Here is a 27,678-nt window from a genome sequence, read left to right on the forward strand (position 1 = left end):
GGAAGAGGCTCTTTGTGGACCAGTATTCATAGAATAGCTTCCACGCAGACAAGATCAAAATGAAGCTAAGGGACCCTCTCAACGTGTACTAACCGGTGAGGTTAGTTAGACCTGTCGGCCTCTCCAGACGTGCGAGGACCTGGGGGGGGGGGCCCTGGACAACACAGTGCTCTCCCTGGGGCTGGGAGACGGCAGCACTGGCCCAGTCAGGAGGCTGGTTCGCATCCCGGCTCTGCCACCCCCGGCCTGGGGAGCTGGAGCTTCCAGGTGCCGAGCAGGGCAGGCAACAACAGCCACCTCCTGGGGCCTCAGAGTTACACGAGATATGAGTGAAAGACTCTTAACACCATGGCGTATAATACCACCCTTTATTATTTCTTTACTGCAGTAAAAAAGTGATTCTATTTCTAGAGACCAAACAGCATCACAGACACTCTTGGAAGAGAATTCCCTTTGTTCCCAATCCTCTGTGACTGATCTGAAATCTGCTCACCTGCACAACAGAGGCGGCCTCATAGTCGGGGTGGGCTAAGGGCTCCCTGCTGAGATCCGCGCCCCATGGAAACTGGCACCGTACTGGGCCCTGCCCTACCACAGGGAAACACATTCCTGGACCACAGAGCCAACAGGGACCTTGGAACTGGCCTCTGACTTTTCACACTCCAAGCACACTTGAGGCCACACACTCTGGCCAGTCCCTGGTGAGCTGTCTGGGGAGTTGTGGGCAAGAGGCTGGGAGCAGGAGGGGGTGGCAAGAATCCAGGGGCCCTCAGAGACTGACAGAAAGATGTGAGCTCTGCTCCACCACTAACTGGGCTTCCCAGGTGGTGCAGAGGTAAAGAATCCGCCTGCCAATGCAGGAGATGCAAGAAACATGGGTTCGATCCTTGGGTTGGGAAGATCCCTTGGAGGAGGGCATAGCAAGTACACTTGCCTGGGAAATACCATGGACAGAGGAGCCTGGAGGGCTACAGTCCATGGGGGTCACGAGAGTTGGACTCAAGTGAGCAACTAAGCCTACATGCCACCCCTAACTGTGTGACCTGGGCCTTCTTCCTCTTTTGAAAACACAAATGGCAATTCTAGCTGAGAGCCCTGGTGGCACCCCTCCCCACTGAAGGCAGACCACATGCGTGAAAATGGTCTAACTCAGGGCCTGGGCTGGCCGATCCTGCCCTAACAGTCTGTAGAAACAGTGCGTGTCTCCGAAGCTCTGGGCCACCCAGAGCAGCTCGTCTCCAAGACCTCTTCCCTTTCAGAACCATTTCCCACTGTTCCCTGTTTCTAACGAGCCCCACAGCCTGACCGAAGGCCTGTTTGTTACCCTGGAGACGACAGAGACTCACAGTCAGTGGTAAGATCGCAATCTAAGCGGCTCCCCAACCTGGGGCTCCCGCGTCTAGGAGGGAAAGAGCCGCGCCAGCTCCCGAAGAGCAGCCACTGTCCCGCTCAGGCCGAGCACGTCCTCACCTCTCCTCCACCCGGCTCTGGGGGGGTCTCCAGGACCACTGCTCCTGTTAGACCAGTTCCTTCCAGGTCCTTCCCCCCTGACCGCCCCTCTGCAGTCATCCCAGTCCACCTGAACACAGGTGGGACCAGGGACAGGTATAGCCCTCAAAGGTGCAGACGCCAACCGGAGTTCCACTCTGGAGGCCGGAGAAGAAAGGCGGGAACCACCACTAAGCTGGGTGGCGGGGGGGAGGAGGCGCCAGCAGTGGCCACAGGCTCCTCCAGGGCAGGCGGGAGCAGGAGGAGGCGGCCTCAGGAAAGCAGCGGCTGCGGGCCTGCGGCATGCAAGGCCCCACTTGGTGGGCTTGTGGCTGCCGCACTCGTGCCCCGCGTTCGGAGAAACACAGCGGTCCTGGCTGAGGCAGCCCCGTGCCGGCGCCGTAGCAAGGGGCCCAGTTTGCGCTGGCACACTCGGAGGACACTCTCCGCAGCACTGAAGGCTGTGGGTGTGAGAACGACGCAGGCTGAGGACAGGGCCCCTGTCGGCCCCCACGGCACAGGCAAATGGCAGGAAAAGGCCCATCCTGCCCGGAGCTGGGCCCCGTCCCCAGGCCCCTGCTCGGGCGGCACTCCGTGGCTGGGCTACGGCGCTGTCACCACACTGTGCTCGCCGTGGTCCACACTCCAGAGGCGGTAGAACTCGGCAAAGTCCACGTAGGGCTCCACGCGGCCGTCCTCGCCGGGCGGGAGGGAGTGGGCGGGCCGGGAGCGGAAGAGGCCCCCGTCTGAGCTGGAGCTGCTGCTCTGGGTGTGCGTGTTGGTGGACTGCAGGGTCAGGGTCGGGCTCTGGCTGTGGGCACGACAGGGGCACGTCAGTCACGGGCCTTGGCTCCCGGCCTGGGGACACAGAGCGCCTGCCCTGGCCAATCCCTCCGGGCACAGGGCTCTCTGACAAAGGCCATCACGAGAGCCAGCCCGGCCAGATGTTCTTTAGGGCAGATGAAAAGTGAAAGGCATTTGTGAAGTTCTAGCTACAAGTAGCTATTTAAATTAACTGGAATTAAGCAAAACAGACCACTCACTTCAGTGCTCAATAACCATGGGTGGCTAGCGGCTACTGTGCTGGACACAGAACATGTCGCCCTCCAAGCTGTGCTGAGCTGGACGCCATCCATTCCAGCCTCTCTGAATCCATCCTACTCCAGACCCCATTGACCACAGGGAGGCCAGGATTCTTCTCCCAGAAAACCTCCTCACTCCTTCTTCCTCTCACTGCTGGGTGGGCCAGGCCCCCCCAGGCACCCACCCTCAGAGCCTGTAATGTCTGGGAATTACCTGCCAGCCCACCGTCCTGCAAACGCCCCATACTGCCTAGCACTCAGCACTGGGCCAGCTCCGGGGGCCCGACTAAGCTCCAGTGCAGGGTGGAGGAAAGAGGCTGTTTGGAGCCCTGCGGAGCCAGAGGCACAGAAGAACGGCTGGTCTCCCTGCCTGGTCTGGGATGACCGCTACCACTCCCCGCCTTTGTGGACACAGCTGGTGGCTCCTCTGCGGGGGCGGGGAGATGTCCCATCACTCAGCGGCCTGGCAGCCCGCTTGAGCCCACAGTGGCAGTGGTGGGGGGAGGCGGGCAGGGAGCCAGAGAGGCCCCCTGCGAGATAGAGGGAAACCTTCCTGGTGGCCCTTTCAACTGGCCAGCTCCTGAGTGGGCTGGGTGTGGCATCTCTATTATTCTGTGCGGGGGGTTGGAATGTGGAAACCAGATCCTACCCCCTGCTGTGGTGGCTGGTGGAGGGGGACACACTCCCCAGAACGGAGGGGGTGGGGCGGACACCAGACCTGTCTGGCAGGTCTGCCCTGCAGAGTGAGGAGGGGGCCTACCCGCCACACCCCCAGGCTCCAGACCCCCGAGCTGTGGCCACCTCTCCCCAAGCCTGAAACTAGAGGCCTCACTTCAAAGTTAACACTGGACACTTTAGTCAGAGTGCACCGGCTCCCACGGGCCAGCACAGGTCAAACAATGCCCCACAAGCACGGGTGCCATGGGGTGGCCTCCCAAACCACACACTCCAAGCCGGGAGCAAAGAACAAGAGGAGAACATTCCTATTAAATGAAAACTGACCCGCGGCACCTGCAGGAAGAAGTGAACAGCAGGCTGTTGGCATGAACCGCCTGTCCCCACCCCACTCTGCCCGGCTTGGGGGAGCTGCTGGAACCGGATCTACGCAGGCCTCCCCAGGGATGTGGAGTTGGGAAGTTCGAGAGGAACAAGACCCTACAGGATGCAGCCTGTGGCCACTCCATCCAGGGACCGAGGGCTGTCCTCGGGAAGCAGGCCTGCCTGAAAGCGGCTGGCGGTGGGCGTGGGTGCTTACTTGGTGAGGGTGGGAGTGGCCTCGTCCAGGGTGGAGGCGCTGTGGGCCCCGTTGACCAGTTGGCCCTGGGAGGGCATGACGAGGGACAGGGTCACGCTGGTCTTGCTGGTGCTCTGGGCGCTCGAGTAAGGCACGGACACGGGATACACGCGTCCTCCGGCGGCTGCGGGAGGAAGAGAGTGGTGGGCCACGGGGTGCGGCTGGTGGGGAACCCTGGGGTGGCAGGAATAGGACTGCGCCGGGGGCTGAGAAGATAGGCAGGGGCCCAGTTCGGTGCCCTGAGCTCGGCCCTCTGCCCCTTGAGATGGTGAAGGAGTATCTGGCAGAGACAGGGGCCTGGCCAGGTGGGGACCTACTCTCAACAGCAAAGCATCGCTGGTGCTCAAGCAGGAGAAACCAGGGCTGCGCTGCCTCAACGAGAGGGTTACTGCCTGGCTTCCCACAACGCTTTAACCCGAGGGCTGAGAATGCTCCTGGTTGAGGCTGGCCCAACAAAAATATGGTTGCAACAACAACCTAATACTGCAGTAACCCCGCTGTCCGTGGGAGAACAAATCTCTCTGTGGAGGCCTGAGTGCTGGGGCTCGCTTGTTTGAAAAAAGAAAAGGAAACGCAGCCTCAGGAACTGACGGCCTTGACACTACACAGCACTGGGAGGGAGGGCAAAAGCGCAGTCGCCTCTCTTCCTGGGCAACTCGATTCAGAATGAAATCACCTCCAGCACACCCGACTGTGCCTAGGTCCCTTCCTTCTAGGGCCTCGGTGTCCTTTCTGTAAGAGCTCGTTAATGAGGATGTAAGGAAACACGCAGCTGAGGTGCCTGGTGCAGAGCAGGCCCTGGGCCAGCGGGTGCCATGGTCCCAGAGATGCGGCCCGTGGCGCTGCAAAGTGCTTCCCGTGGCTCAGGTCTTTTGGGGGAGGCCAGGGCAGAAGGTACTGTCCTGGTTTCACAGACAAAAAGGGAAACGTAAGCGCAGCTCAGAGAGCTTTCAAGTCAGAACCCGACCTGGAAGTGCTCAAAGGCAAGCCTCCCAACTCCACTCCGCCCAAGGCAGCAAGGCCCAAGGCCTCAGCCGCTCTGCCCGACTCCAGCCCTGGACAGCGGCCTGGGATGCCTTCCTGTGCACGGGGCATACATACTTGGGGCTGGGGAGGGTGCGGACTGGCTCATCTCGCCCAGGGGATAGCCAAAGTTCCGCACCAGCAGGGTCATGTCCTCATGCCTCGGACAGAACTTGGCACGCTCCCCGCCACTGGCGAAGGTGTCGCTGTGGATCCGCTTCACCCGGTCCACCACGGCCTGGGCCACCGCATCGAGCGAAGTCTGCTTGGCGAACTCCGTGTCAATCATGGCAGCGATCTCCTGGGGGTGGGGGGGGCGGGCACCAACCCAGTGAGGAAAGAGCAGTCCCAGGGACTGCAGGCCCCAACTGCACAGTCTTCACAATCTAATCAGGACACTTAGGGGTCACCAGCCAAGCCTGTGATCTGAGCTTCTCAAGGTATTCAGGATAATTCTCCTGGAACTTTCTCATTAGAGAAGATATGACCTTGTGATTTCTCCGATTTTTGGCTTTCAAACCAAAACAATAGGGGAATAACATCCACCTCGCTGCATTACAATGAGGATAAAATGGATGTGAGGGCACTTTGGAGACTACTAAAAAGCCCAGTATAAACTGTCATTATGATTAAGCTTGCTTTCCTAGAACAAACTTACTACAGGAAATAATACGCCATTTTTGTCAGAAACTGAGGATACAGGATGAAGACAGGGTCCCTGTCCCCAGAAAAGTCCAGTGTTCAGTGCATTCTAGAAGCCAGAAGAAGACACTACATAATCTTATTGTGAAGATTAAAGAAATGAAAAAAAAAAAATCACACTGCTGGCTGCAGTCTCTTGGGAGGTAGGAGGGCAGAAGCAGGTAACAGGAAATGACCCGGGCATGGTCCAGGGATGTGGCAGAGATGGGCTCAGCTCCATCACTGACCAGCTATGTCACCTCAGACAAGACCCTGGACTCTGTGAGCCCCAAATTCCCTAATCTGACATGGCAGTGAGCCCTTGCCCCCACTACGTTATCAGGCAACTGGAAGGAATGAGATAAAATAGGTGAAAAACCTAGAACACAGGTGGTAAGAGACAGTTAGGCACCTAAGACTTACCCTTCTTATTTCTCATTAGGATAGAATCACAGATGGAAGGAGCAGCACCAGCTGAACTTCCCTGACCAACCCCGCCAGCCAAGGTCTTCCCTTCAAGATCATCTTTCAAGTGGCTGCCTCGAGTCCCACTTCAGAGACATACACACTCTGAGGCAGAGGGGAAAAGCAGCATCTCCCACGGGCTGAGGACCTATGTCTGCCTCGCCCGGCCCTCACCGCAGCCCCACAAAGTTAAGAGGTCAGGATCCTCGTCTTAGAAACAAGGAACAAACTATAAATCGCCTACAGCTCAAAGAGGAAAGTGAAAGAGGCAGTGGAGTGGGAAGTGGGCAGGCCACACGAGTCCTTGTCTGGTGCTCTGTGTACCAGGCTGCACCCCTGCAGGCCAGGCCCTTCCCGGACAGGCTCCAGAGCCATGCCAGCCTTCACTTCCCTCAGCCTCTTCACTGAGGCTCTGCTCAGGGCCCTGGGGACTGACACTGCTTCAGGCCCGGAAGAGCAAAGCTTTTGGGTGGGATGGGTTTGCTTGGAACACTGGGCTTTTTCTTCCCCCAGCATTGAACACAGCGATGTCTGGCAAAGCATTTGGGAATCAGAACTCTAGGTCCCTGATTACTTTAGAGCTGAGCAGGAGAGCTGACTGCGGCCCCCGGGGAGCATGCCACCCTGCGGGCTGGTCAGCTACACTCTGCCCACGCCCAGCTCACCTGGTTGGCCTGCCCAGGCCCGTGGGCTGCCTCCAGGGCCTTGTACAGCCCCTCGGACATCAGCACCAGGAAGCCCGTCACCCCATCCAGGGGCTGTGCACCGTGGATTTCAGGCTCCGCGATGATTGGCTTGGACTTGGCCGCACTGTGGGAAGAGAGCAGAGGGGAGAGTTGTGCTTGGAATGGGCCCCGGGACATTTAGCCTGGTGAGAAGAATCTACACCCAGAATGTAAAATAAAACACACTTCTGACAAGAGAAAAAGAAATAGAGGAAAGAGCAAAACCAAGAAAACAGACCTGTCTTCTGAGGACAGCTGCTAAAATAAAGCTCAGAGGGCCAGGAAAGTCAGTGGGCAGCTGAGGTCAGAACAGCCAAGGTCAAAGGCCCAATCCTGGCCCCACTCCACATCTCCTGTCCATAAAGAAGTCCACATCTCCCCGAAGCTGACCTAGAGTCCACATACACTCCAGCCGCAAAGGGACCATGGACTGATGGCCCATCAGAGCTGGTCAATGTCAGGAAGTTCCAACACATGCACGCAGGGCAAGGATGAGGGGACGTTCCTGGCAATAGGATTTAAAAGAGTGAGTCTAGAAACACCCCAAAGTCCATCAGCAGGGGCAGGTTAGGTGGGTGCTGACAGCTGGCACTGGAATCCCAGTAGCAGCGACCGACATTGCGGTAGCCAAGACCGCAGGCGTGCAGGATAGGAGAGCACACGCCTATGCTGAAGAGAGTCAGGTGCACGACACGGCACGGGATGCGAGTATCTGTGGGTGTTTTAAAAAGAACCTGCCCCCTCCCTGCATCCACCACACACCCACCACACACACACACACACATACACACACACACAAGCTCATGTGCACAGAAGCCAGCAGCTTCTGAGGAAGGAGTCTGAGCCTGGGGCTGGAGGAAGACCCACTTTTCACTCCATATCCTGGGCATTTCTTGAATCCTTCTAAAATGCAATGTACCTTCCCATAAAGCAAATATAACCCCATGAATGAGAGACAAAAGGCTCCAAACTCGATTATTTAAACATTGTGAGGGTAGGAGTTGCAACACATGTGCCCTAAGACACCAGATGGGCATCTCTCTCTCTCTCTCTCTCTCACACACACACAGACACACACACACACAGTGTTCTCACAAACAGGGTCGCTGTGATCCAGGACACAAGCTCTGAATCCAGGCTCCCTGGGTTCAAGTCTTGACTCAGCCCATTGTTAGCCTTGAGCCCAAGCAGGCCACCCACTGTCTGCGTGTGTCAGTTTCCTCATATGAAAATATCTTTGGGGCAGAAACAGCACCCACCTCACAGGGTCTGATTGAGGATGGAATAAGAGAATGGATGTGAAGAACCGGGCACAGGCTTAGACGAAGGCTCACAATTATCACCCTCTCCCGTCTGCTATGAGGACTGGGTGTCGCCCAGCAGGGATAATCCACCCGGCGCCCCCACCTTGGCCTCAGCCATGAGAGCACTGACCAACAGCCTTCAGTCCGTTTCTGCCCACACGAGGCAGCTCATGCCAACTCTGGCCTGCCAGGCCCCGTGGCACTGGATGCTGCCCGTGGCTTTGACCCAGCTCCCTAACTGACCCCTTGCCAGCCTGGTCTACAGGATCCCGAGTCCTGGCCTGCTGGGTCCCGGGCCTGCCCCACACCAGCCTCTCTGGAAGGATGAAAGAATCTCCTTGGGCTCTGAACTACCTCAACTCTACCTCTTGTCTCCAGCGCCTACAATCTGTTATCTGCCCCTGGGCCTCTGGTCTTCCAGATAAACGAGGGGCGGCTGGGCCAGTGCTTACCTGAGGAGGTCGATGTCAGTGTACCCGTACTTGACCTTGTAGTCCCCGATGCGCCTGGTGCTCTCCTGCCCACAGATGACCCCCACTTGCTTGATCTTTCCTGCATCCAAACCTACCAGAGGGAGAAAAACACAACTCAGGCTTTGTTCATAAAGAAGAACCCAGGGACTTCCCTGGTGGTCCAGTGGTTAAGAATCCGCCTGCCAATGCAGGGGACGAGGGTTCAATCCCTGGTCTGGGAAGATAGCACATGCTTTGGAGCAACTAAGCCCAAGGGCCACAACTACTTAGCCCGCAGGCCCCAGAGCCCGTGCTGTGCAGGAGAAGCCACCACAGTGAGAGGCCCGCAGGCCACAGCTAGAGACCAGCCTCTGCTCACCACCGCCAGAGAAAGCCCGCGTGCAGCAACAAGGACCAGCGCTGCCAAAACCAACAAATAAAAAAAAAAAAAGAAAAGAAAAGAACCAAAAGCGGACGACACAGACATATCCGCAAAAACAAAGCAATGGGGACCCACTGAACAGGAAGTGAGGTCACAGCAGGGAGCCTCGGAAGGCAGCTAACCCCAAGTCCCCCAGTGTCCCCAGCCCCTCTGCTGTCGGAACACGCCTGGCTGAGTCCCTCCCCAACGGGAGACGAGATCCAGCACCAGCCAACCCAGCCCCCTCTGCGGCCTGAGCTCACAGCGGAGGGCGGGGGTGGCCGTGGCGGCGGCTGGAGTCCCAGGACTTCTTTGGCCTCTCAGGCTCCACCAGCAACAGTGAGTAGCAGGGACACTTGGAAGCAATCCACATGTGATAATGCTTTCAACCCTTACACCATCCTGAGTGTTACTATAATCCTCGTTACACAGAAGGGGAAACTGAGGCACAGAAAACTTGAGTAAGATCCCAAACCACCAGTGAGCAAGTGGCAGCGCTGGGATTCAACCCCAGGCAGGCTGGTCCCAAGCCCAAGGTCACAGCTCTTCCACGCTGTGTCTCTCTCTACACAGCCACCAGAAGGTGCAGAATGAGCCACCGGGTTTGACCCCCACCCCCCAGAGCCCTCAGCCCGCACCGCCCCCCCTCACTCACCCAGCTGCGAGAGCCGGAAAAGCTCATCCTCATTCTCTGTGGTGTGGTCCACGTTCAGCTGTGTCACCTGCAGGCCATCCACCGTGGATTTGCATAGAAGTGCACGGTTTGTACCTGCAGCAGAATTTGAGCAGCTGAGCTAAGACTGAGAGCACAGCGAAGAATAGGACACATTGTAAAAAAAGAGAGAGAGAAAAGGCAGGCATCTCACACACGGAACTTCATCAAAAGAGCAAAGAAAACAGGCTCAGACCACTGGAGTCACTAGTCAGGGAGAGCTGATGAGATTAAGGAATTAGTTTAAACTTTCCCAGTGTCAACTAAGGACGATTATGATCTTAATAAGAGACCTTTTTTCTAAGGAGACACACTGCAATATTTACAGACAGCGTGACAGGGTCAGGGTTTGCTTCACAACAAGGCAGGGACAGAGGGCTACGGATGAAATGAGACGCCCGGGGAAGGGATGTTGGGGCTGGGAGAGGGGCACACGGAAGTTCATGAAATGCTATTCTGTTTATACTTTTGAGTTTTTCTCATAATTAAATCTTAAGGGAAGGAGGAAGAGAAGAGGGACCGTGTCAGTGGGATCTCTCCGGAGCCCCTACAGTGGCCTCCACCCGGGGGGCACCAGCTTCCCAGGTTCCCACATGGCCCTTCTTGGCCCACAAACCCCACCAGCCCTGGGACCTTGCCGCACCTAGCCCACCGTGGTCCCTTTCACAGGACGCCAGGTGGGTCTTCCACAGCCCAGCAGCCTCTCCCAGAAGAGGAAGCCACCGAGGTAGAGCAGAGAGGGGATGCAACTCCCCCGGCCACAAGCCAGTTAGGGCCAGAGCAGGGGCTAAAGCCAGGATGCCCGCCTCCCAGCAGCTACCTCAAACACTCTGGGCTGGGACCGATATTGTGTGGAATAACGAGAAACACCCAGAGGCCTCAGGACACTCGAGCTGCAGGTCTTCTGTGTCTGGGGAGCAGGCTGGCTGCCCAAAGGACTCCTGGATCCTCAGGTGACTCTCCCCCACCGCCCAGCCCTGGGACAGGCAGGCAGCTTACCGACATTGGCCACATAGAGCCTGTTGTTGAGAAGAACTGCCACGACAGCCATGGCTCCTCCTGAGATCTCCTTCTCCAAGGCCTTGAGTCTTTCGAGGATCTTCTGATACTGAGGAGGCAGCTGGTGCTGAGGGACACCCTAGAAGCCATCATGGGGGGTTCAGAGTAGGCCAGGGCCTGGGAGACCGCCTCACCCACCTGCCCTCCCTTAAAGAGCGAGCATCCGAGGCCCGGCTGGGAGGGAAGCTGGCCACAGCACCAGAGCAGATGTCTTTCCAGACAACCAGGCACGACCTCACTTGTCCCGGCAGCCCCGAAGGAGCCAAGGCAGGACATGAGCAGGCCAGGGACGAGGCCTGGGCTGATTCGGGCCAAGGACCGACCTGACAGGGGCTTCTCTCACACCCCTGCCCACCCTAAGCAGAGACTCAGAGCACGGCTGCTCACAGCTGGCCAACAAGGTCCCTAGAGGACAGAACCATCACCCACCCACATCCCATCAGGAACTATCCCCCTAATGCCTGCTGCTCTGGCCCAGCTGTGTCGATGGCGTGGGAGGGACATAGCAGATGAGTCCGTGCTCCAAGCAAAGCCGGGCCTTCCTTCTCCAGGGGCACAGGCTGGGGACATTACCTCGGGTAGCTGGGACTGGAGGCTCGCCTTCTCAGCCAATGCATCATCAATGGACTCCAGGAAGCTCCTCTCCACCACATCAAAAGCCTGGAGGTAGGGGACAGGGAAGCAAAGGCAGGTTCAAATACCACTGTCACCGGAGGCTGAAACGCCCCTTACTGACAGCAACAAGTCATATCCAGTGCAGGTCACCACGCGATGGGGCTTCACACAGGGCACTGCAGACACTGCTGCTCCTGCAGAGCAAGGTCTGACAAAGGCCGCCCCCTGGGGCTGGTACCTTCCGGGCGGCATCGCAGAGCAACCAGGGAAGCAAGAGACGGCAGAGAGGCTCACAGCACAGGCTTGGAGTCAGGCCGCCGGGGGGTTAATGTCAGCTCTGCGCCTGCTGGCCAGTCTCAGCCCCTCATGGATGACACAGAGGAAGTGCTGCCCCGAGAGTGACTAAGAGCATCCGCCCGAGCACCCAGCCTGGCTCAGAGTGAGTCTAGGTCAGTGACAGCTAGCGTCACTGCCACATCCTGAGGACCCCCTGACACGGGCCACGCCGCCACCTTCCCCAGGGGCAGCAGCTGACAGTTCCTGGCACTGGTCCTGGGTGATCAGGCCTTTGGGTGGCAAGGCAGGAAAATAGCTGTGAATGCTGCTCTCAAGGAACCAGAATCCACCATTCTCATCTACAATTAAATGCCTCTGGACTTGCTTCCAAAAGGAGATGCCAGGAGCAGAAACTCCAGAACCGCAGCAAGCAGGAACGCAGAACTGGAAAATGACACCAGCCAACCAGGAGTGAGGGGCGCAGGGCCCTGGAGCTGCGATCACCGAGGCTGAGCATCTGAGCCTCATGGAAAGAAAGGGGTCACCCTAAACACCTTGCTTCTACCAGGGCTCAGCAACTCCCACCCCAGCCCTGGGTCCAAGGTGACGCCCGTAAGCCCTTCCCCAGGAGGATCTCTGGGCCAACCCTGGAAGTCACAGTCGGCCCGCCCGAGCCCGGTACCTGCAGCAGCACCCGCCGCACATCGGCCTCGGTGTGCTCAGCATTGAGCTGGCCCAGCAGGAGCTCCGCCGACAGCCGCTGGGCCACAAAGTTGGTCACCCGGTTGCCATCGTAGCCGTTGAAGACCCCATACAGGAAGCAGTTGTTCTCACTCCTGGCAGAGAGACAGGGCAGGAGAGGCCTGAGACCAGGGCTTCGCGGAAGACTGACTCTAGGTCCAGAGTGAGGGGATGAGGAAAGCAACCAGGGAGACAAAAGACACAGCGGCTGTGGCTTTAAGTGAGCATCTCGGTCCCCACTCTGGCCATGACCTTCTGGGATGCCCTCTGCCCCCCGGAGCAGGCCCTTGGCTGGTCTGAGGTCTAGATGCGGAAGGGACAGCAGCAGACACCACCTCCCGTGGGCCACGCTGCACTGTCAAGCCCCACGCAAAAGAGCTGCCAAACCGCTCTTCTTGAAAGCCTGCTTCTGCCGCCCAGCAGAGCAGCGGCGGCACCTCACCTGAACTTGAGCCAGTTGTCCTCTGGCGGATGGCTTTCGGTGCTCTTGCCGTCAGCGGAGTAGCTGCGGTTGGAAGCTGAGCCGACCCCCGAGAGGTGGCAGAGCGGCAGGTCGTCCGTCCAGCTGGGCTGCTGCTCCTGGGAAGGACACCAGGACACCAAGATGCCTTACCTTCTTGCCCAGGGCAGACCCCACCTCATCTTCTTTTTCTTCCCCAGCAAAAACCTAGCAAGCCCGGAGCCCCACCCAGAAGGTTCCACTTCCTCCTGGAAAACAATGACGCGTGTATGAACAAACACCTGCAGAAGGATTTGCATGGTTTCCGTCTAATCCACAAACGGTCCCCAAGAAACCTGAAAAAGACTGGAGTCCCCAAACGCAAGGCTCAGCAGTGGTCTCCAGGAATGTGCTCCACTACGGATGGAGCACGAGTCAAACACACGGACACAAATGAAAGAAACTCATCGTGCAGAGCTCGCTGGTGGTCCCCACCTCACACTGCAGTCCCTCGGGCACTGGTTCAAACTGCAGATTTCCAGGCCCCTCCCAGAGTGTCTGATCCTGGTGGGCCTCAGACTGTCTGCAGTATAGGCAGCTCTTCCCAGGGGGCTGATTCAAGCCACCCAGAACCATACCTTGAGAAACTGACTCAGCCTCAGTCACTCTTCCTGGTACTAGGGTCTCCACCCCTGGTTCCTGCTTCACCCTGGGGTCCAGGCCCATCTGTGTCCACCCCCCACATGCTTCTCTACTAAGACCAGATGCTTGGCGTGCCCTGTCCACATTTCACTCTTTCTTCCTGTGTGGAACAGCCTCTTTGTCTAATAATTCTCCACGTCCTTCGGGACTCTGGCTAGCGAGTCACCACCTCCAGGAAGTCTTCCTTCAGGAAGATCTTCCCCCAGGCTTGGTTGCCAGCCCTCTTGTGTATCCCTACTACACCTGATCCCCCCAACCCTGCCTGTGTCTGACTCCCATTCTACCCCATAGGTCTCAAAGCAGGCTATTCAGTACAACCAAGATGGAGCTTTAAAACATGCACAGAACTGTCCAGGAGCCAGCTCAGACAGACTCTGCATTTCCTCAGTCTCCTTGGGGGACACTCTGAACACCTGCATTCTCTAAGCCCCGGAAACGACCCTGACACAAAGCCCAGGTGTGATCCACGGCATCTCACTGGAAGCCTCCCCTCCACCCAGCCCCCACCGGGGAGCTGTGCCTGGTTCATACAAGCATGCCCGTGCCCACCATGCTGAACTAGAGCAAACTACAACAGCTGGGAAAATCCAAGTTCAGCTCACGGAGAGTAAAATTTGGATTGAAACCTTTACTGAAAATTGAACAAGCATGAATACTGTGCACAACTTCTTACAAGTCAGCAGTCACAGTCTTCAAAAAAGGATGTGAAAACCACTTCAGCAGGCTTTTGCAATCAGATATGTAAAACACCTGTGGTTTAGCTCTTGTGGCACATTTCATCTTTTGTTTATTTACATACTGACAGGGAGGGACTTTATGGCTTTTTTTTTTTTTTTCCATTTTAATTGCTTCTATGCTGCATTTATTTCAGCATTTTTAGTTGTATGCTTTGCACCATGGAGCAACTTCAGCAGGCTGTGGGAGTTCGTTTTTATTTTTAAATTAGCCTATAGTAACATTGCCTTTCTGGTGGGTAGGTCTATGAATTTTAACACTTGTAGAGATTTGTGTAACAAACCGAGACACAGAACAGCCACAACTGAGACAAGGAACAGCCCAGCAACCCCAAACATGCCCCCCAGGTGCCCCTTTGGAGCCACACCCTCCACTAACTCCTGGCAACCACCGACCTATGCCCCATCACTATGCAGTCTTTTCAAGAACGCCATAAATGAACTCACGTGGTACATAACCTCCCCCTCGTTCACTGTGGTTAACACACAGAAGATAAGCTTTATCATCGTAACCATTTCTAAGTGTGCATCTTACTGCTATTAAATAACTTCCCAACGGTGTACAGCATCACCACCATCCATCCCCATAACTCCTTCCATCTTGTGAAACTCTATACCCATCAAACAAAAACTCTCCATTCTCCCCCTCCTCCAGCCCCAGGCCACCACCACTGTACTCCACGTCTTTTAAGTGCATAACCTTTTGACGCTGGCTTCTCTCGCTCAGCTTTATGCCTTTGAGATTTACCCAAGTTGGTGCCTGCATCAACAGTTGGTCCCTTTTTATTGTAGAGCAGTATTCTATCATACGCATGTAGTAGAGTTTATCCATTTATCCCCTGAAGGGCATCTGGGCTGTTTCCAGTTTTGGGCAATTATGAAGAGAGCTATTATAAACACTCACAGGCAGTTTCTGTGTGAACCTAAGTCTTCATATTGCTGGGGTAAATACCTAAGAGTGACACTACTGTTTAACTTTGTAAGAAACTGTCAAATTGTTTTCCAAAGCAGTGTACTATTTGCATCCCACAGGTAATGCACAAGAGTTCCGGCTGCTCCACATCCTCACCACTACCTGGTATTTCTTTTTCTTTCTTTAATTTAGGCATTCTAAGCAGTGTGTACTTACATCTCATCACACCTTCAATTTGCATCTCCTAATGGCTAACAATGATGTTGAACATCTTTTCATGTGCCTTTTTCGTCATCCACATTTCTTCCTTGGTGAAGCATCTGTTTAAGTCTCATGCCCATGTTTTAATTGAGTTGTCTTCTTAACTGCTGAATTTTGAGAGTTCTTTACATATTTTGGATAAAAGTCATTTCTTGCATATGGGATTTGCAAATATTTCCCCCAGTCTGTAGCCTGCTATTTCATTCACTTACTAGTGTCTTTTGAAAAGCAAGTTTTTAGCTTTACTAAAATTCATTTAATCATTTTTTTCTTACATGGTTTTTACTTTTGATGTCCTGTCTAAGAACTCTCTGTGCAGTCCCAGGTCAAGAGATCTTCCGTTTTCTTCTAAAAGTATTATCAGGTTACATTTAGACCTGTGATCCATTTTGAGTTAATTTCTACATAAAGCAGGAGATTTCTGTCAATTTTTCTTTTGCAAATGGATGTCCACTTTTTCCAATACTATTTGTTGAAAAGATTATTCTTTCTCCACTGAATTACCTTTGCATCTTTGTCAGAAATTAACTGGCCATACTTGTATGTGTCTATTTCTGGACTCTGTTCTACTCTGTTATCTATGTGTCTATCCCTCAACCAACTCAATGATCTTGATTACCATAACTTTAAGTCTATATTTAAAACCTACATTATAAAATTGGTTAGTGTGATGCCTCTAACTTTCATCTTTTTCAGAACTGTTTTGGCTATTCTAGTTCTTTTACCCTTCCCTACAAATTTTAGAATCAGCTTGTCTGTATCTACCAGAAAATCCTGCTGGAGTTTTGACTGGAATAGTTTTAAATCTATAGATCAATGTGAGGAGATGCGACACCTTCACTAGGTTGAATCTTGCAACTCATCAACATGGTATGTCTTTAAATGTCCTTGTGTTTTCTTTACAGGATTTTTTAAAAATACTGACAATTTCACCACAAGGGCTAAAAAGCTATCCTTTGACAACAGAAAATATGGGTGAAACCTGTGAGTGGAATAGGAACAGCAATAAGAGCTGGAATTCTGCTCAGCTCCTGGTGATGCTGGATATTTATTAGATTGGTATGAAAGTAACTGTGGTTTTGCACTGTTGAACTTTGCTGTTTGATACTGGCATACATCCTTAAATAAATGTGGTTATGTTGTACATAATTTTAATGCACATTTCTCCTTTTTTTTTTTTTGCTAATGTCTTATTACTGCTGTTTACTTTATATTTATTTTAGACTAGGGAAATGATGTTAGACACAAAGAAAATTCAAGTGATTTTCTTATTCGAGGTCAAAATGGGTCATAAAGCAGCAGAGACAACTCGCAATATCAACAATGCATTTGGCCCAGGAACTGCTAACGAACGTACAGTGCAGTGGTGGTTCAAGAAGTTTTGCAAAGGAAACAAGGGCCTTGAAGATGAGGAGCGTGGAGGCCAGTCATTGGAAGATGACAGCCATCATCAAAGCTGATCCTCTTACAACTACACAAGAAGCTGCCGAAGAACTCAACGTTGACCATTCTACAGTCATTTGGCATTTGAAGCAAATTGGAAAGGTGAGAAAGCTTGATAAGTGGGTGCCTCATGAGTGATTGCAATCAGAAAAGTAACTGTTTTGGTTGGTAGGTGGACTCTTTACCACTGAGACATCAAACAAACCCTTAAAATCATCGTTTTGAAGTGTCGTCTTCTCACGTGCTGAGCAACAACGAACCGCTTCTCACTTGGATTGTGACGTGCAACAAAAAGGATTTATGTGACAACTGGCAATGACCAGCTCAGCAGCTGCACTGAGAAGACCCAAAGCTTCTTCAAACTTATACCCAAAGACAAACTTGTACCAAGAAAAAAGGTCATGGTCACTGTTTGGTGGTCTGTTGTCCATCTGATCCACTATAGCTTCCTGAATCCTGGTGAAAACATTACATCAGAGAAGTACGCTCAGCAAACAGATGAGATGCACTGAAAATTACAATGACTGTAGCTGGCACTGGTCAATAGAAAGGGCCCAATTCTTCTCCATGACAATGCCCAACCACACGTCATACAACCAACACTTCAAAAGTTGAATGAATTGGGCTGTGAAGTTTTGCCTCATCTGCGATATCCACCTGACCTTTCGCCAATGTACTACCATCAAGCATCTTGACAACTTTTTGCAGGGAAAATGCTTCCACAACCAGCAGGAGGCAGAAATGCTTTCTAAGAGTTCATTGAATCCCGAAGTATGGATTTTTATGCTACAAGAATAAACACTTATTTCTCATTGGCAAAAATGTGTTGACTTTAATGGACTGTAATGTGTTGACTATTCTGGGCTTCCCTGGTGGCTCAGGCAGTAAAGAAACTGCCTGCAATGAGGGAGACCTGGGTTTGATCCCTGGGTTGGGAAGATCCCCTGGAGGAGGGCATAGCAACCCTCTCCAGTATTCTTGCCTGGAGAATCCCCATGGACAGAGGAGCCTGGAAGGCTACAGTCCATGGGTTCGCAGAGTCAGATACGACTGAGTGACTAAGCATAGCACATTTTGATTAATTAACATGTTTGAGTCTAGTTATAATGATTTAAAATTCATGATCCAAAACTGCAATTACTTTTTCACCAACCTAATAACTCTTGACAGGTCGAGCTGCAGGGCAATAAAACAAAACAAAAAACTCCTTCACGGTAACACAAAATTGTTTCTTACTCTAACCCTAACCTGTCTCATTTAAAAGCAACAAAAATGTCTGTTTTAATATAAGTGCAAGCTTTACTCTTTGGAATCCCCATACAGCATTACACAATGAGAGTATATTTGATTAATACATATATTCATTCAACAAATGTTTACTGAACATTTACAAAAGGTTGGCATTACCCCAGCTGCTGAGGACACAGCAGAAAAAATAACTAAGGGTCCTTAACTTGAAATTTCCTTGCTAGGGAGAGAGACTTCAAACATGTTATACAATGAATAAACAAGGCACTTTTAGACAGGGAAACGCACTATGGAGAAAACACATCAGGGTAAGGGGACGGACGGGGATGGGCAGGGCTCTTCTAGATGAGGACGTTACAGGAAGCCTCCCCGGGGAGGTGACCTCTGAGACAGACCTGAATGGTGATGGAGCAGTGGTCATTTCAAGGATCCTTCCACTTAGAGGGAGAAGTACACGCAAAAAGACCCTGAGGTAGAACATAAAATGAGTAGGTTTAAGGGAGCATGAGGCTGGCATCGCCTCTGTAGTGAGTAGCAGGAAAAGTAGCTTGTTCCTATGTTCACACACATGCATGCACATGTGTGCCCAGGTGGGGACAAAGAAAGGCCTTTCAGGCCACAGAAAGGAGTTCACTGCCAAGGAGTTATTTTTCAAGAAAGAGATGTTGCCCTAAGCCCGGGCACCACAACTACTGAGCCTGTTCTCTCTCTAGAGCCTGTGAGCCGCAACGACTGAGCCCATGTGCCGCAACTACCGAAGCCTGCGTCCTCCAACAGGAGAAGCCACAATGAGAACCTCGTGCACTGCAATGAAGAGTAGTTCCAGCTCACCGCAACTAGAGAAAGCCCGTGCACAGCAACAAAGACCCAACGCAACCAAAGATAAATTAATTAATTTAAAAAAGAGAGAGAAAGAAACATGTTGCCAATCATCCCCTAGATCTTAGATCAGGTTAATATATCTTCATCCCCAAGAACCTCACAAAGGTCTCAGGAAACCTGGCAAGTAAATTTTCATAAGAAACTCCTTTTCTAGGGTCTCTCTCCTGCCTTCAACTGGGATGAAGTTAAGCACAAGATTAAGCCGAAGCATAAAAGCAACTCCTCAATCAGGATTGTCACTTGTCCTCCTGAAAAGATGAGCCAAGAAGCCAATATTTGGCGTCCCGAAATACCATAACTGTTTTAAAGCAGGGGAGGAGAAGACATTTACACGTTCCAGAATCCTGCCTGTGATTAACACTGAGATAAAGATGGACTGAACTCGTCCTCTAATATGAGATGAACAATACAAATGTGTCACCCACGATGCAAAACCTGTCATCCATGATGCAATCACCATGCTTCCCCTGCCATCATCTAATTCCCACAAGGAACTTGAATCTTTCCAACACATTCATACGTTCCAGCAAAAAATAAATGATCACCCAGTAACTTATGGCCCCACTCAGCACTGAGAAATACACTATGAGAAAGACTGGTACATTAGTGTCTCTCACAGGAAGGAAACAAATTCGGATGGATGACTGGGGAACTCACCACGTCAGTGTGTCGTGGCAGGGGAACAATTCGTGTAAAAGCACTTCACAGTGGGGGCACACGATGCTGCTCGCGGGAGCAGGCTGACGCTGCGCTGGTGGTGGCAGCCGTGTGCGGCGGACGTGAGCACAGCAAGCTCCCCAAACCAGAGAGACTGTGTGTCTGACAGTGCTCAGTCTCCTCAGCCAGCACCTTATTCTTCAGAGAGTATTTATGCCTAGTGTCTGGATGCTTAAACAATGTTAAGTGCTTTTTCTGAAATTTGATTTTCATAATGATGAGCTAGTAATATTTTGGAAATGTATTATTTTATTAACTGGCAATCAGTGTTTAGGTCAACGGGTGAGTACTCCAGGGCTATTTTTATTTAAAGGCAGTCTTTGTCCATAAAGACACTTAAGGAAATGGTAATTGATGGATATTTTCTTAATGTGCCATTCTATGTATACTTCAGTCAGTCCAAACACCAGCATCTTACTTAGTGGGTAAACACAAGAGGCATTTGTATTCAGAACAGGAACACAGCAAGGATACTGCAACCTCCATCACTTAACAATGAATTAGAGGTATTAGCACATGCAATTAGACAAGAGAAAAGGAGGAGGGCATAAGACTTGGAAAAGACATACAGTTATCTCTATCTGAATTTGATATGACAGTACTTGGAAATCCCAAAGAATAAATAATAAAACCAACTCAAAGGAAATAAATAAAGGTGGCAGGATAGAAAATCAACACAAAAAGTCAAGCTTTCATATACTTAAAGAAAAGATCGGCATCTAGCCTCCATGTGAAAATTCCTACTGTCAATAGCAAAATCTTTTCCCTCTGAAGTTCTCTAGAGTCAGTCCCCTGCAACCACACTCCTGTAAAGGGTTTTTTAAATCTAAGTTTTTATCAGTTGGATTATATCGCAATGCTTTCATCTCAGCCTTCCAGCCTGTTGACACAGTTTTGAATCTCACCCTTTGACAGATGGACACTCTCACTCAGCTGTCTTGTACAGATAAGGCCTGCTATACAGAGTGTTCCAAATGATTTCAAAAAAACTGTGACCAGAACAAAAAGCGTGGAAAGCTAACCCACTTCCAATAGGAGGTGTCCGCAGCAAACACAGAAGGGAAGTAACACCTCCACTGGAGGTTTATGATACTTGAAAAGCCATGTGTATTTTTGGAGTCTCAAATGAAGAGGTTACTGACCCTAGAGGTACAGTCCCAGAAACAAGCACATACTTTAATACAAACCAACTACTCATACATATGAACCATGCCGAGCCAAGTTATCCTTGTTTCACACTGGCACGCTTGAAACGCTGAGTTTCTAGACAACTGAACTTGGTTTGCTATTTAAATAAAGAAAGGAAGAAACTCAAAAACATTACCCAAAGAGCATATTAAAAAGTATCTATGGTAAGGCTGGGCCTCCCCTTTTCTGTCTTTCTAAGTCCTACCCATCCCCAAAGGCCCTGCTCAAATCTAACTGGTGCTGGAGGTCCGTGCTTCCCAAACCTCAACCATCCACTCACTATCTTCAACAAATTACCCACTTCATGTTTTTTCTTTTCAATATTATTTATTAACTTATTAGGCTGTGTGAGGTCTCAGTTGCAGCACGCGAACTCAGTTGCAGCATGTGGCATCTAGTTCTCTGACCAGGGATAGAACCTGGGTCCCCTGCATTAGGAGCGCGGAGTCTTAACTGAACCACCAGGGAAGTGCTTCATGTTTCTTCTTTAATTTGGCTTTTTTTTTTTTTAATTCAAATGGTTTCATTTTGAATGTAAACTTGTTAGTATTATAAGTGGAAAATGTTATTGCCTGCCAGATCATGACCACGATAAAAAGGAAAACAGAACAAGGTTATGAAATTCTAACTGATCTCTTGGCCCACTGAACTGTGAGCTGAAGCCCTGTTCTCTCTGTTGAAAAAAAGGGAGATTAGCAAGAATCAGAAAGGTGTTTGGTCCTATGTACATACTAGGACCAAACCAAGTCTATCTCTTGAGAGCATCATAAAGTTTGAAAGAGAACTAAAGAACAAATAACTTGCATAAGTAGTGATGACTTTTATACCAGCACACACTGACCACCTCATGAATGTGTCCTAGGCTCTGGGAAAATACTGCCCAAGGCAACAGGGCCCTTTCCCTGATCAACCATGTACACTGGGCACCTGCTCCCTAGCCATTAAGTCTGTGGCTTTGCAGCAACTCTCAGGTTGTAGCCTGGTACTGTTAATTGGCTCCTTTATTTCACTGATTCAAAGACATGTATTTTCAACATTTTTAATATCTCAGAAGTTGGTGTATTACAAATTAATCAATAGTGCACTCGCTTTCTTAGTAGTACATAAAATAATGATGTGTCCTTATAAGCAATAGTGTCTTAGACCCAATGACATTTGGGCAATTTCTCAGGTACCTAGAATTGCAGTCCCCACAGCAGCTCAAACGTTCAGTAACAGGCCGCCAGAGAATTCCAGGAGGTGCTGCCCATGCTGGAGTGGGAGAGTACTGGGTCCCCCCTGATTTCAGCAGTGGCCCCCAAAATCATTCTCACCCTGCTGTGGCAAAGTAAGTTTCAGTTCTATTCTCCCCCCTTTCTCCACCTCCATGGGGATTATCCACACCAAGCGTTCCCTGCTCATTCTATTAAAACCCACCAGACTGCCTACCCTCTTGCTTCCTTCCTCCACATTTCTGAACAATTTTCGGAAAGGTCATTTATTTTCTATTCACACAATCCACCCACCCCTCCACCCCTGCACCCACTGATGCATACTTTCTCCCCCGCCTACAAATGCCAGGCCCAAAGTGCTGCTCAAGCAGTGCTTGAGTGCCTGAACATGAGTCGTGAGAAGCTGAAAAGGGGGTGTCTCACAGCTCACAGAGCCGAGTAAACACACAACTGTGAGCATGGCCCACTTAGCTCTTCCATAGGTTACAAATTCATTTCTCACAAGAAAGAATCTGTTTCAAAAAGCCTAATTTTGACTGTGAGGGAGTTTCCAAAATTCCTATTTTGGTATACATTTCTCTAGTGATTCAACTATATTTAACCCATTAAGGGCGTTACACCGTGTGTACATATATTTATGCATTAGCACCTCATGTACATATGTGATCATGTCACATAAAATACTCCATAAAAGTCCCCACAGAGACTCATCTCAAACTCTTGGGCAGCAGAAGTGGACAAAAGCATGATTCCAAGTTCAGGCCACAGCTTGAATATCAAATTATTGTATGAAAAGGCAAAGTGTTTTTGTGGTGAAAGCACCCAGATTCCTTAGAGGCAAAAAGGAAGCTAAGAAAGGGAGAATAAAGCCCCCAGGAAGATGACTCCGTGTTGGGGGGGACAGTTCTTTCTCTCCAAAAAGCCTAAAACACCCTGACGCCTCCTGCCATCTCTCTTTCTCAATGACCACCTTTTCCCTCCTTGCTTCTCTGGGACCAACTCCACTCCTGGCGCTGCATCTTTCACTAGGGTTTCCATCAAAGGTTCTCTATGTTTTCATTAGAGATATAGACCTAATACATTCTTAAAGAGGCTACTAGTAATTGCGGAGTTTACTGTGTCCCGGAGCAGCTAGACCACATTTTGATGGTATATGAGATGGTTATGGGTGATGGTTACGGGCTTAAAGAATGTTTTTACTTCAAGGCTATATGTTTATTTTCATACACATTGGGGAAAAAAAATATGGCTAGGACTTGTGATATCATAGATATATCTGCTCAGGAAAAAACTGATTTCAAGTTGACTTTTTTTACAATTAAGCAAGTAATAGTTTGAAAAGTGAAAAGTGAAAGTGAAGTCGCTCAGTCGTGTCCAACTCTTTGTGACCCCGTGGACTGTAGCCCACTAGGCTCCTCCGTCCATGGGATTCTCCAAGCAAGAATACTGGAGTGGGTTGCTATTTCCTTCTCCAGGGGATCTTCCCAACCCAAGGATACGAACCCAGGTCTCCTGCATTGCAGGCAGACACTTTAACCTCTGAGCCACCAGGGAAGCCACAGTTTAGGCAAACTTAAACTAGTGATTCTCCCTGCCCCCAAGGCCCCCCACCTCAGTAAATGGCACCACTGTTGTTCCAATGAAAACCTTGTAGTCCTTCTCAACTCTTCTCCCTCTGTCCCACACCCCACGCCTGATCTGTCAGCAAATGCTATCAGCTCTTCCCCGAAATGCAGTTAGAACCCGGTACTCCTCACCACCCCTCTGCCATCACTGGCCAAGCCTCAGTCATCTTACACCTGGACAACCAACAGCACCGAGCACAGAGCTGCCACTCTCGCCTCTCAAATGCCTGCCTCTGTACGGAAGGCTCTTGCTCCTGCCACGAATCAGATCGCTTCATGCCTCGACTCAAACCTGAGAGCGTCACATTACACTTAGCACAGAACCCAAAGCTCACATGAGGATCCACAAGGCTCCCTCAAACGTCAAGCATCTACCACTACCCCAACACACTCCACTCCACTTCAGCCATGCTGGCCTCCTGATGCTCCTCCAATAGGAGAGCCTTTGCATCCCTGTTGCCTCATGCAGGAATACTCCCTCCTACATGGCCCATGCATCTCATCAAACGTCAAACAATCCTCCCTGACCACTCTCTACAACAGGCTCTCCATCATCCTGTCTGTGAATCCCGCCTATTCTTCCTCGTACCACTTCCTGTGTTATATCCTACAAACTGTCATATCATATACAGTCTGTACTTATCGCTTCCTGTCTCCGTTACCAGAACATATGCTTCATGAGGGCAGAGTCCCTTGCCCCTACCAGTGCCTGCCACACAGTGAGTACTCGGTGACACTGGAGAAAAAGAAATGCAGCCTTCATTCAGAGCAGAACTGAAGGTGGAGGTTCATGGCTGGAGCATAACCACACCAGGTCGGGCATGTAACATGTTCATTTAATACTAACAATGCTCCCGGGAGTACTCTTGGTTGGGGAAACCAAGGTTCAGGGAAGTTAAGTGAAAAATCAAGGTTCAGTGATGCTATGTGACTTGCCCAAGGCCATACAGGACTGGTGAGCTGTTTTATCAGGCTGTGAAGGGCCCATGTTCTTTTGAAGTTACTTCAAAAGCTCATCTTCTCTTCAAAAGACCTTTCAAGGCACTACACCACCTGGGGACCAAAGGTGAAACTCCTCAGGACGACATTCCAAGAAGCGCTCAGCTAATCTGTCAGCTCATCAGCAACTCCTCCCAGCCCCATGTCAACAGGTCCCCAGCCCCTCCTACAAACCTCCAATGACCTGGTCACATCAGGCCATCAGCAGCCCCTCTTCACACTGACAGGAAAGTGCTTTAATCACTGTATTTGTGATACATGCTTCTCCACGCAGCACTGCAAATTCAGTAAGGGTGGACACTGCTCTATTTATCTTCGTATCCCCAGGTCCAGTAACTACAGACCAGCATCCCTTATAGCCACCTGCGGAATGATGCTGTCTGAGCTCCTCTCAACAAGACTCAGGACAGTGGAGGGCAGGTCAAGTCTAGCACACATGCATGGACACTTGGACACCTGGTAAGCAGAGATGTCTTGAACATCATTAGGGTGGGAGGGGCCTAATGTGGGCACGCCCACCATTCCTTTGCCTTTCATCATGATGCTATGTGCTTCAAGCTAACCAGCCAACTTTTAAAAAAATGCACACCACCCAGGAACAAATTCTGGAGCTAACAAAGCTCACCTCTATCTAACCCAAGTTACTTGGGCTCCATCATACCGACAAGGGAGGGAAGCTGGTAGCCACTCTTTTGGGCAAGCCAAGTCAGCCTACAACAGTTACCGCTCCAGCACTTGCCACCATCCAGCCGGTATTTCTTCAATGTTTACTACACTGGGGACATTTGCACAGGGGCCCTGCCCTCCTACAAAACAGAAGGCTAGGCCTACCTAACCAACTCAAGGATGAGGCCAAACTGCCAGGCAGCAGTAAAATAAAGGGGCAGCCAAAGGTGTGGAGGGGAAGACAGCATTCCCCACCAGGGAAGGCTAAGCACTGGACCTGGCTTCAAATGCTTTACTCATTATTTTACAAACAAGGTATTAAATGCCCACCCAGTGGTGGTAGACGATGGCGACACTCTTCATTGTAGATCATAAATCCCTCTCTTCACTTTCCACTACAGGAGGCAGTCAAGTCCACAGGCAAGTACAACAGACTGCAAAGTCTGAGGAGGACCCAGGTGACTGCCAACCTGCCCCGGCAGGTCAGAATCGGCCCATGGTGCCAACATGCACCATGGATGTGAACGTGTGTCAAAACGATGCAGAGGCTGGAGGACACCAGTGACAAGCCCATGAGGGTCCAGACTGAGAGGAGTGGAATCTCAAGACTACGCCCCCACCCCCACCCCCCTCCCACATACTACCTACTCTTACCTAACACCTAAGGAAACTGAGGCCAATGGAGGAATAGTGAATTAGAACCAGGGTCTGAACCCAGCCATTCCTCCCGTATAACCTAGAGGTTAAAAGAGTTTCTGGAATCAGAATCCCTGACTTTAATCCTGCCTCTGCCACTTACCAGCTGTGTGGCCTTGGGCAAAGGACCACCTCTCTGTGCCTCAGTTTCCTCATCTGTAAAACAGGAAGAATTACAGTATCTACCTCACGGGGCTGATATGAAAATTAAACTTACAAATGTAAAGCGACTGGCACAAAGCCTGGGATACAGTAAGCGATACACAACGGGCTGGTGTTGCTATGAGGATTAACGAACGACCTGCCCAGGGTCCGGGGTGGGCTCGCTGCTCGGGCTCTCTCGGCGGCCGCGCGCTAGTGTCCCTGCAGGGTTCAGGACGCTCCTACCCTCCACGCGCCCTTGACGCTCGCGGCCGCTGGACCGCGAATCCGAGCCCCCGACAGCCTGGGCAGCAGCGCGCACGCGCAGGCCTTGCGGGGCCGCACGCGCCCCCCGGTCACGAATGAGGGGGGTGGGCCGGCCCGGGAAACGGGAAGGGTGACGGCCACACCCCGCTAGGGACAGGGAGGCAGCCCAAAAGCGGAGAGGGGGCCGCGCCTGCACCCGACAGTTCCCCCGGGACTCCCAACCCCCCAGCCCGAAGAGCAAGTGGGTTCCTCACACTCTGCAGCAAGCTCCTCCTCTGCGCCGCCATCTTGGAGGGACCCCCGCGGACGCGCCCGCCTCCCGGCGGAGCAGTCGAAAAGGGCGGCTAGAGCGGCCCGAAGCCAGCCAGGAGGACCGCGCTATCGGGGAGCATGCGCGCAGCGCCACCCCACGGCCGAAGTGGGATGGGAGCGGTAGCGAAGCGAAATGCGCAGGCGCGTTTTTGAGTCCTTTCTGCTGTAGGGGATAAAGGGGGAAAAAGCGCGCTTCCTTTTGCGGTTGCCGCTCATCCTTTATTTGCAAGCATTCTTCAGGATCCGTGTCAGGTGGGGCTCCTAAAAGTTTGGCGTACTTTATGAGCTGTTTGGGGGCGGTTGTTATTCAGTCGCTTAGTCGTGTTCGACTCTTTGCCACCCCATGAACTTCAGCAAGCCAGACTTCCCTTGTCCTTCACTGCCTCCCGGGAGTTTGCTCAAACTCGTGTCCATTGAATGGGTGATGCCATTCAGCCATCTCATCCTTTGCCCTCCCCTTCTCCTTTTGCCTTCCATCATTCGCAGCATCAGGGTCTTTTCCAATGAGTGGGCTCTTCGCGTGGGGGTGGGGGCGGGCGAATTATTCATTCACTCAATAAATATTCTTTGGATGACTGTGCCTGACCCTTTGAGGGTGAAGCAGCAAGCAAGACAGGCCCTCAAACAGCTAACATTTTAATTGGGGAGGACAACGTTAATATATGTAAGTCATTCGAATGGTGCTACTGCCTGGGAAGAGAGTTATGGATGTGGCAGGTTAACTGACAAGGAAGAGCAGGAGGGTACCGCTAGTGGCTCGAGGAAAGGGAGGGGTGTGCTCAGGAAGCGTGGGTGTCACAGAAGGCCGCTGAGGCGGGAACAGAGAGGGAGGGGGAGTGAAGTGAAGCGGGTAAGAGGGCGGACTCTGACCCTGCTGGCCCAGGCAGGAGTTGGGC

General features: G+C 51.6%; 1 protein-coding gene across 1 annotated transcript; it reads right to left on the reverse strand.

Annotated features, from left to right (window-relative positions):
* Window positions 1–354: 354 nt before the first annotated feature.
* On the reverse strand, window positions 355–26,851 carry TAB1 (TGF-beta activated kinase 1 (MAP3K7) binding protein 1). Its single transcript, XM_061124513.1, has 11 exons — window positions 26,725–26,851; window positions 12,781–12,917; window positions 12,280–12,433; window positions 11,280–11,366; window positions 10,647–10,785; window positions 9,591–9,704; window positions 8,515–8,626; window positions 6,699–6,843; window positions 4,966–5,188; window positions 3,826–3,988; window positions 355–2,299 (listed from the first exon to the last, which is right to left on the reverse strand). Exons 1-11 carry the CDS (start codon window positions 26,755–26,757, stop codon window positions 2,092–2,094), a joined length of 1,515 nt encoding a protein of 504 aa, XP_060980496.1. The 5' UTR covers window positions 26,758–26,851; the 3' UTR covers window positions 355–2,091.
* Between the last annotated feature and the right edge of the window lie 827 nt (window positions 26,852–27,678).

Source organism: Dama dama, chromosome 22 (genome assembly GCF_033118175.1).
Source record: "Dama dama isolate Ldn47 chromosome 22, ASM3311817v1, whole genome shotgun sequence".
Classification (NCBI taxonomy): domain Eukaryota; kingdom Metazoa; phylum Chordata; class Mammalia; order Artiodactyla; family Cervidae; genus Dama; species Dama dama.

Coding starts and splice junctions, on each gene's coding strand:
- TAB1 (XM_061124513.1), bottom strand. CDS start 26,757: ATGGCGGCGCAGAGGAGGAGCTTGCTGCAGAGT. Junction 10,786..11,279: donor TCCAGTCCCAGCTACCCGAG/GTAATGTCCCCA, acceptor GATGGCTTCTAG/GGTGTCCCTCAGCACCAGCT. Junction 5,189..6,698: donor GGCCTGGGCAGGCCAACCAG/GTGAGCTGGGCG, acceptor CCCCACCCCCAG/GAGATCGCTGCCATGATTGA.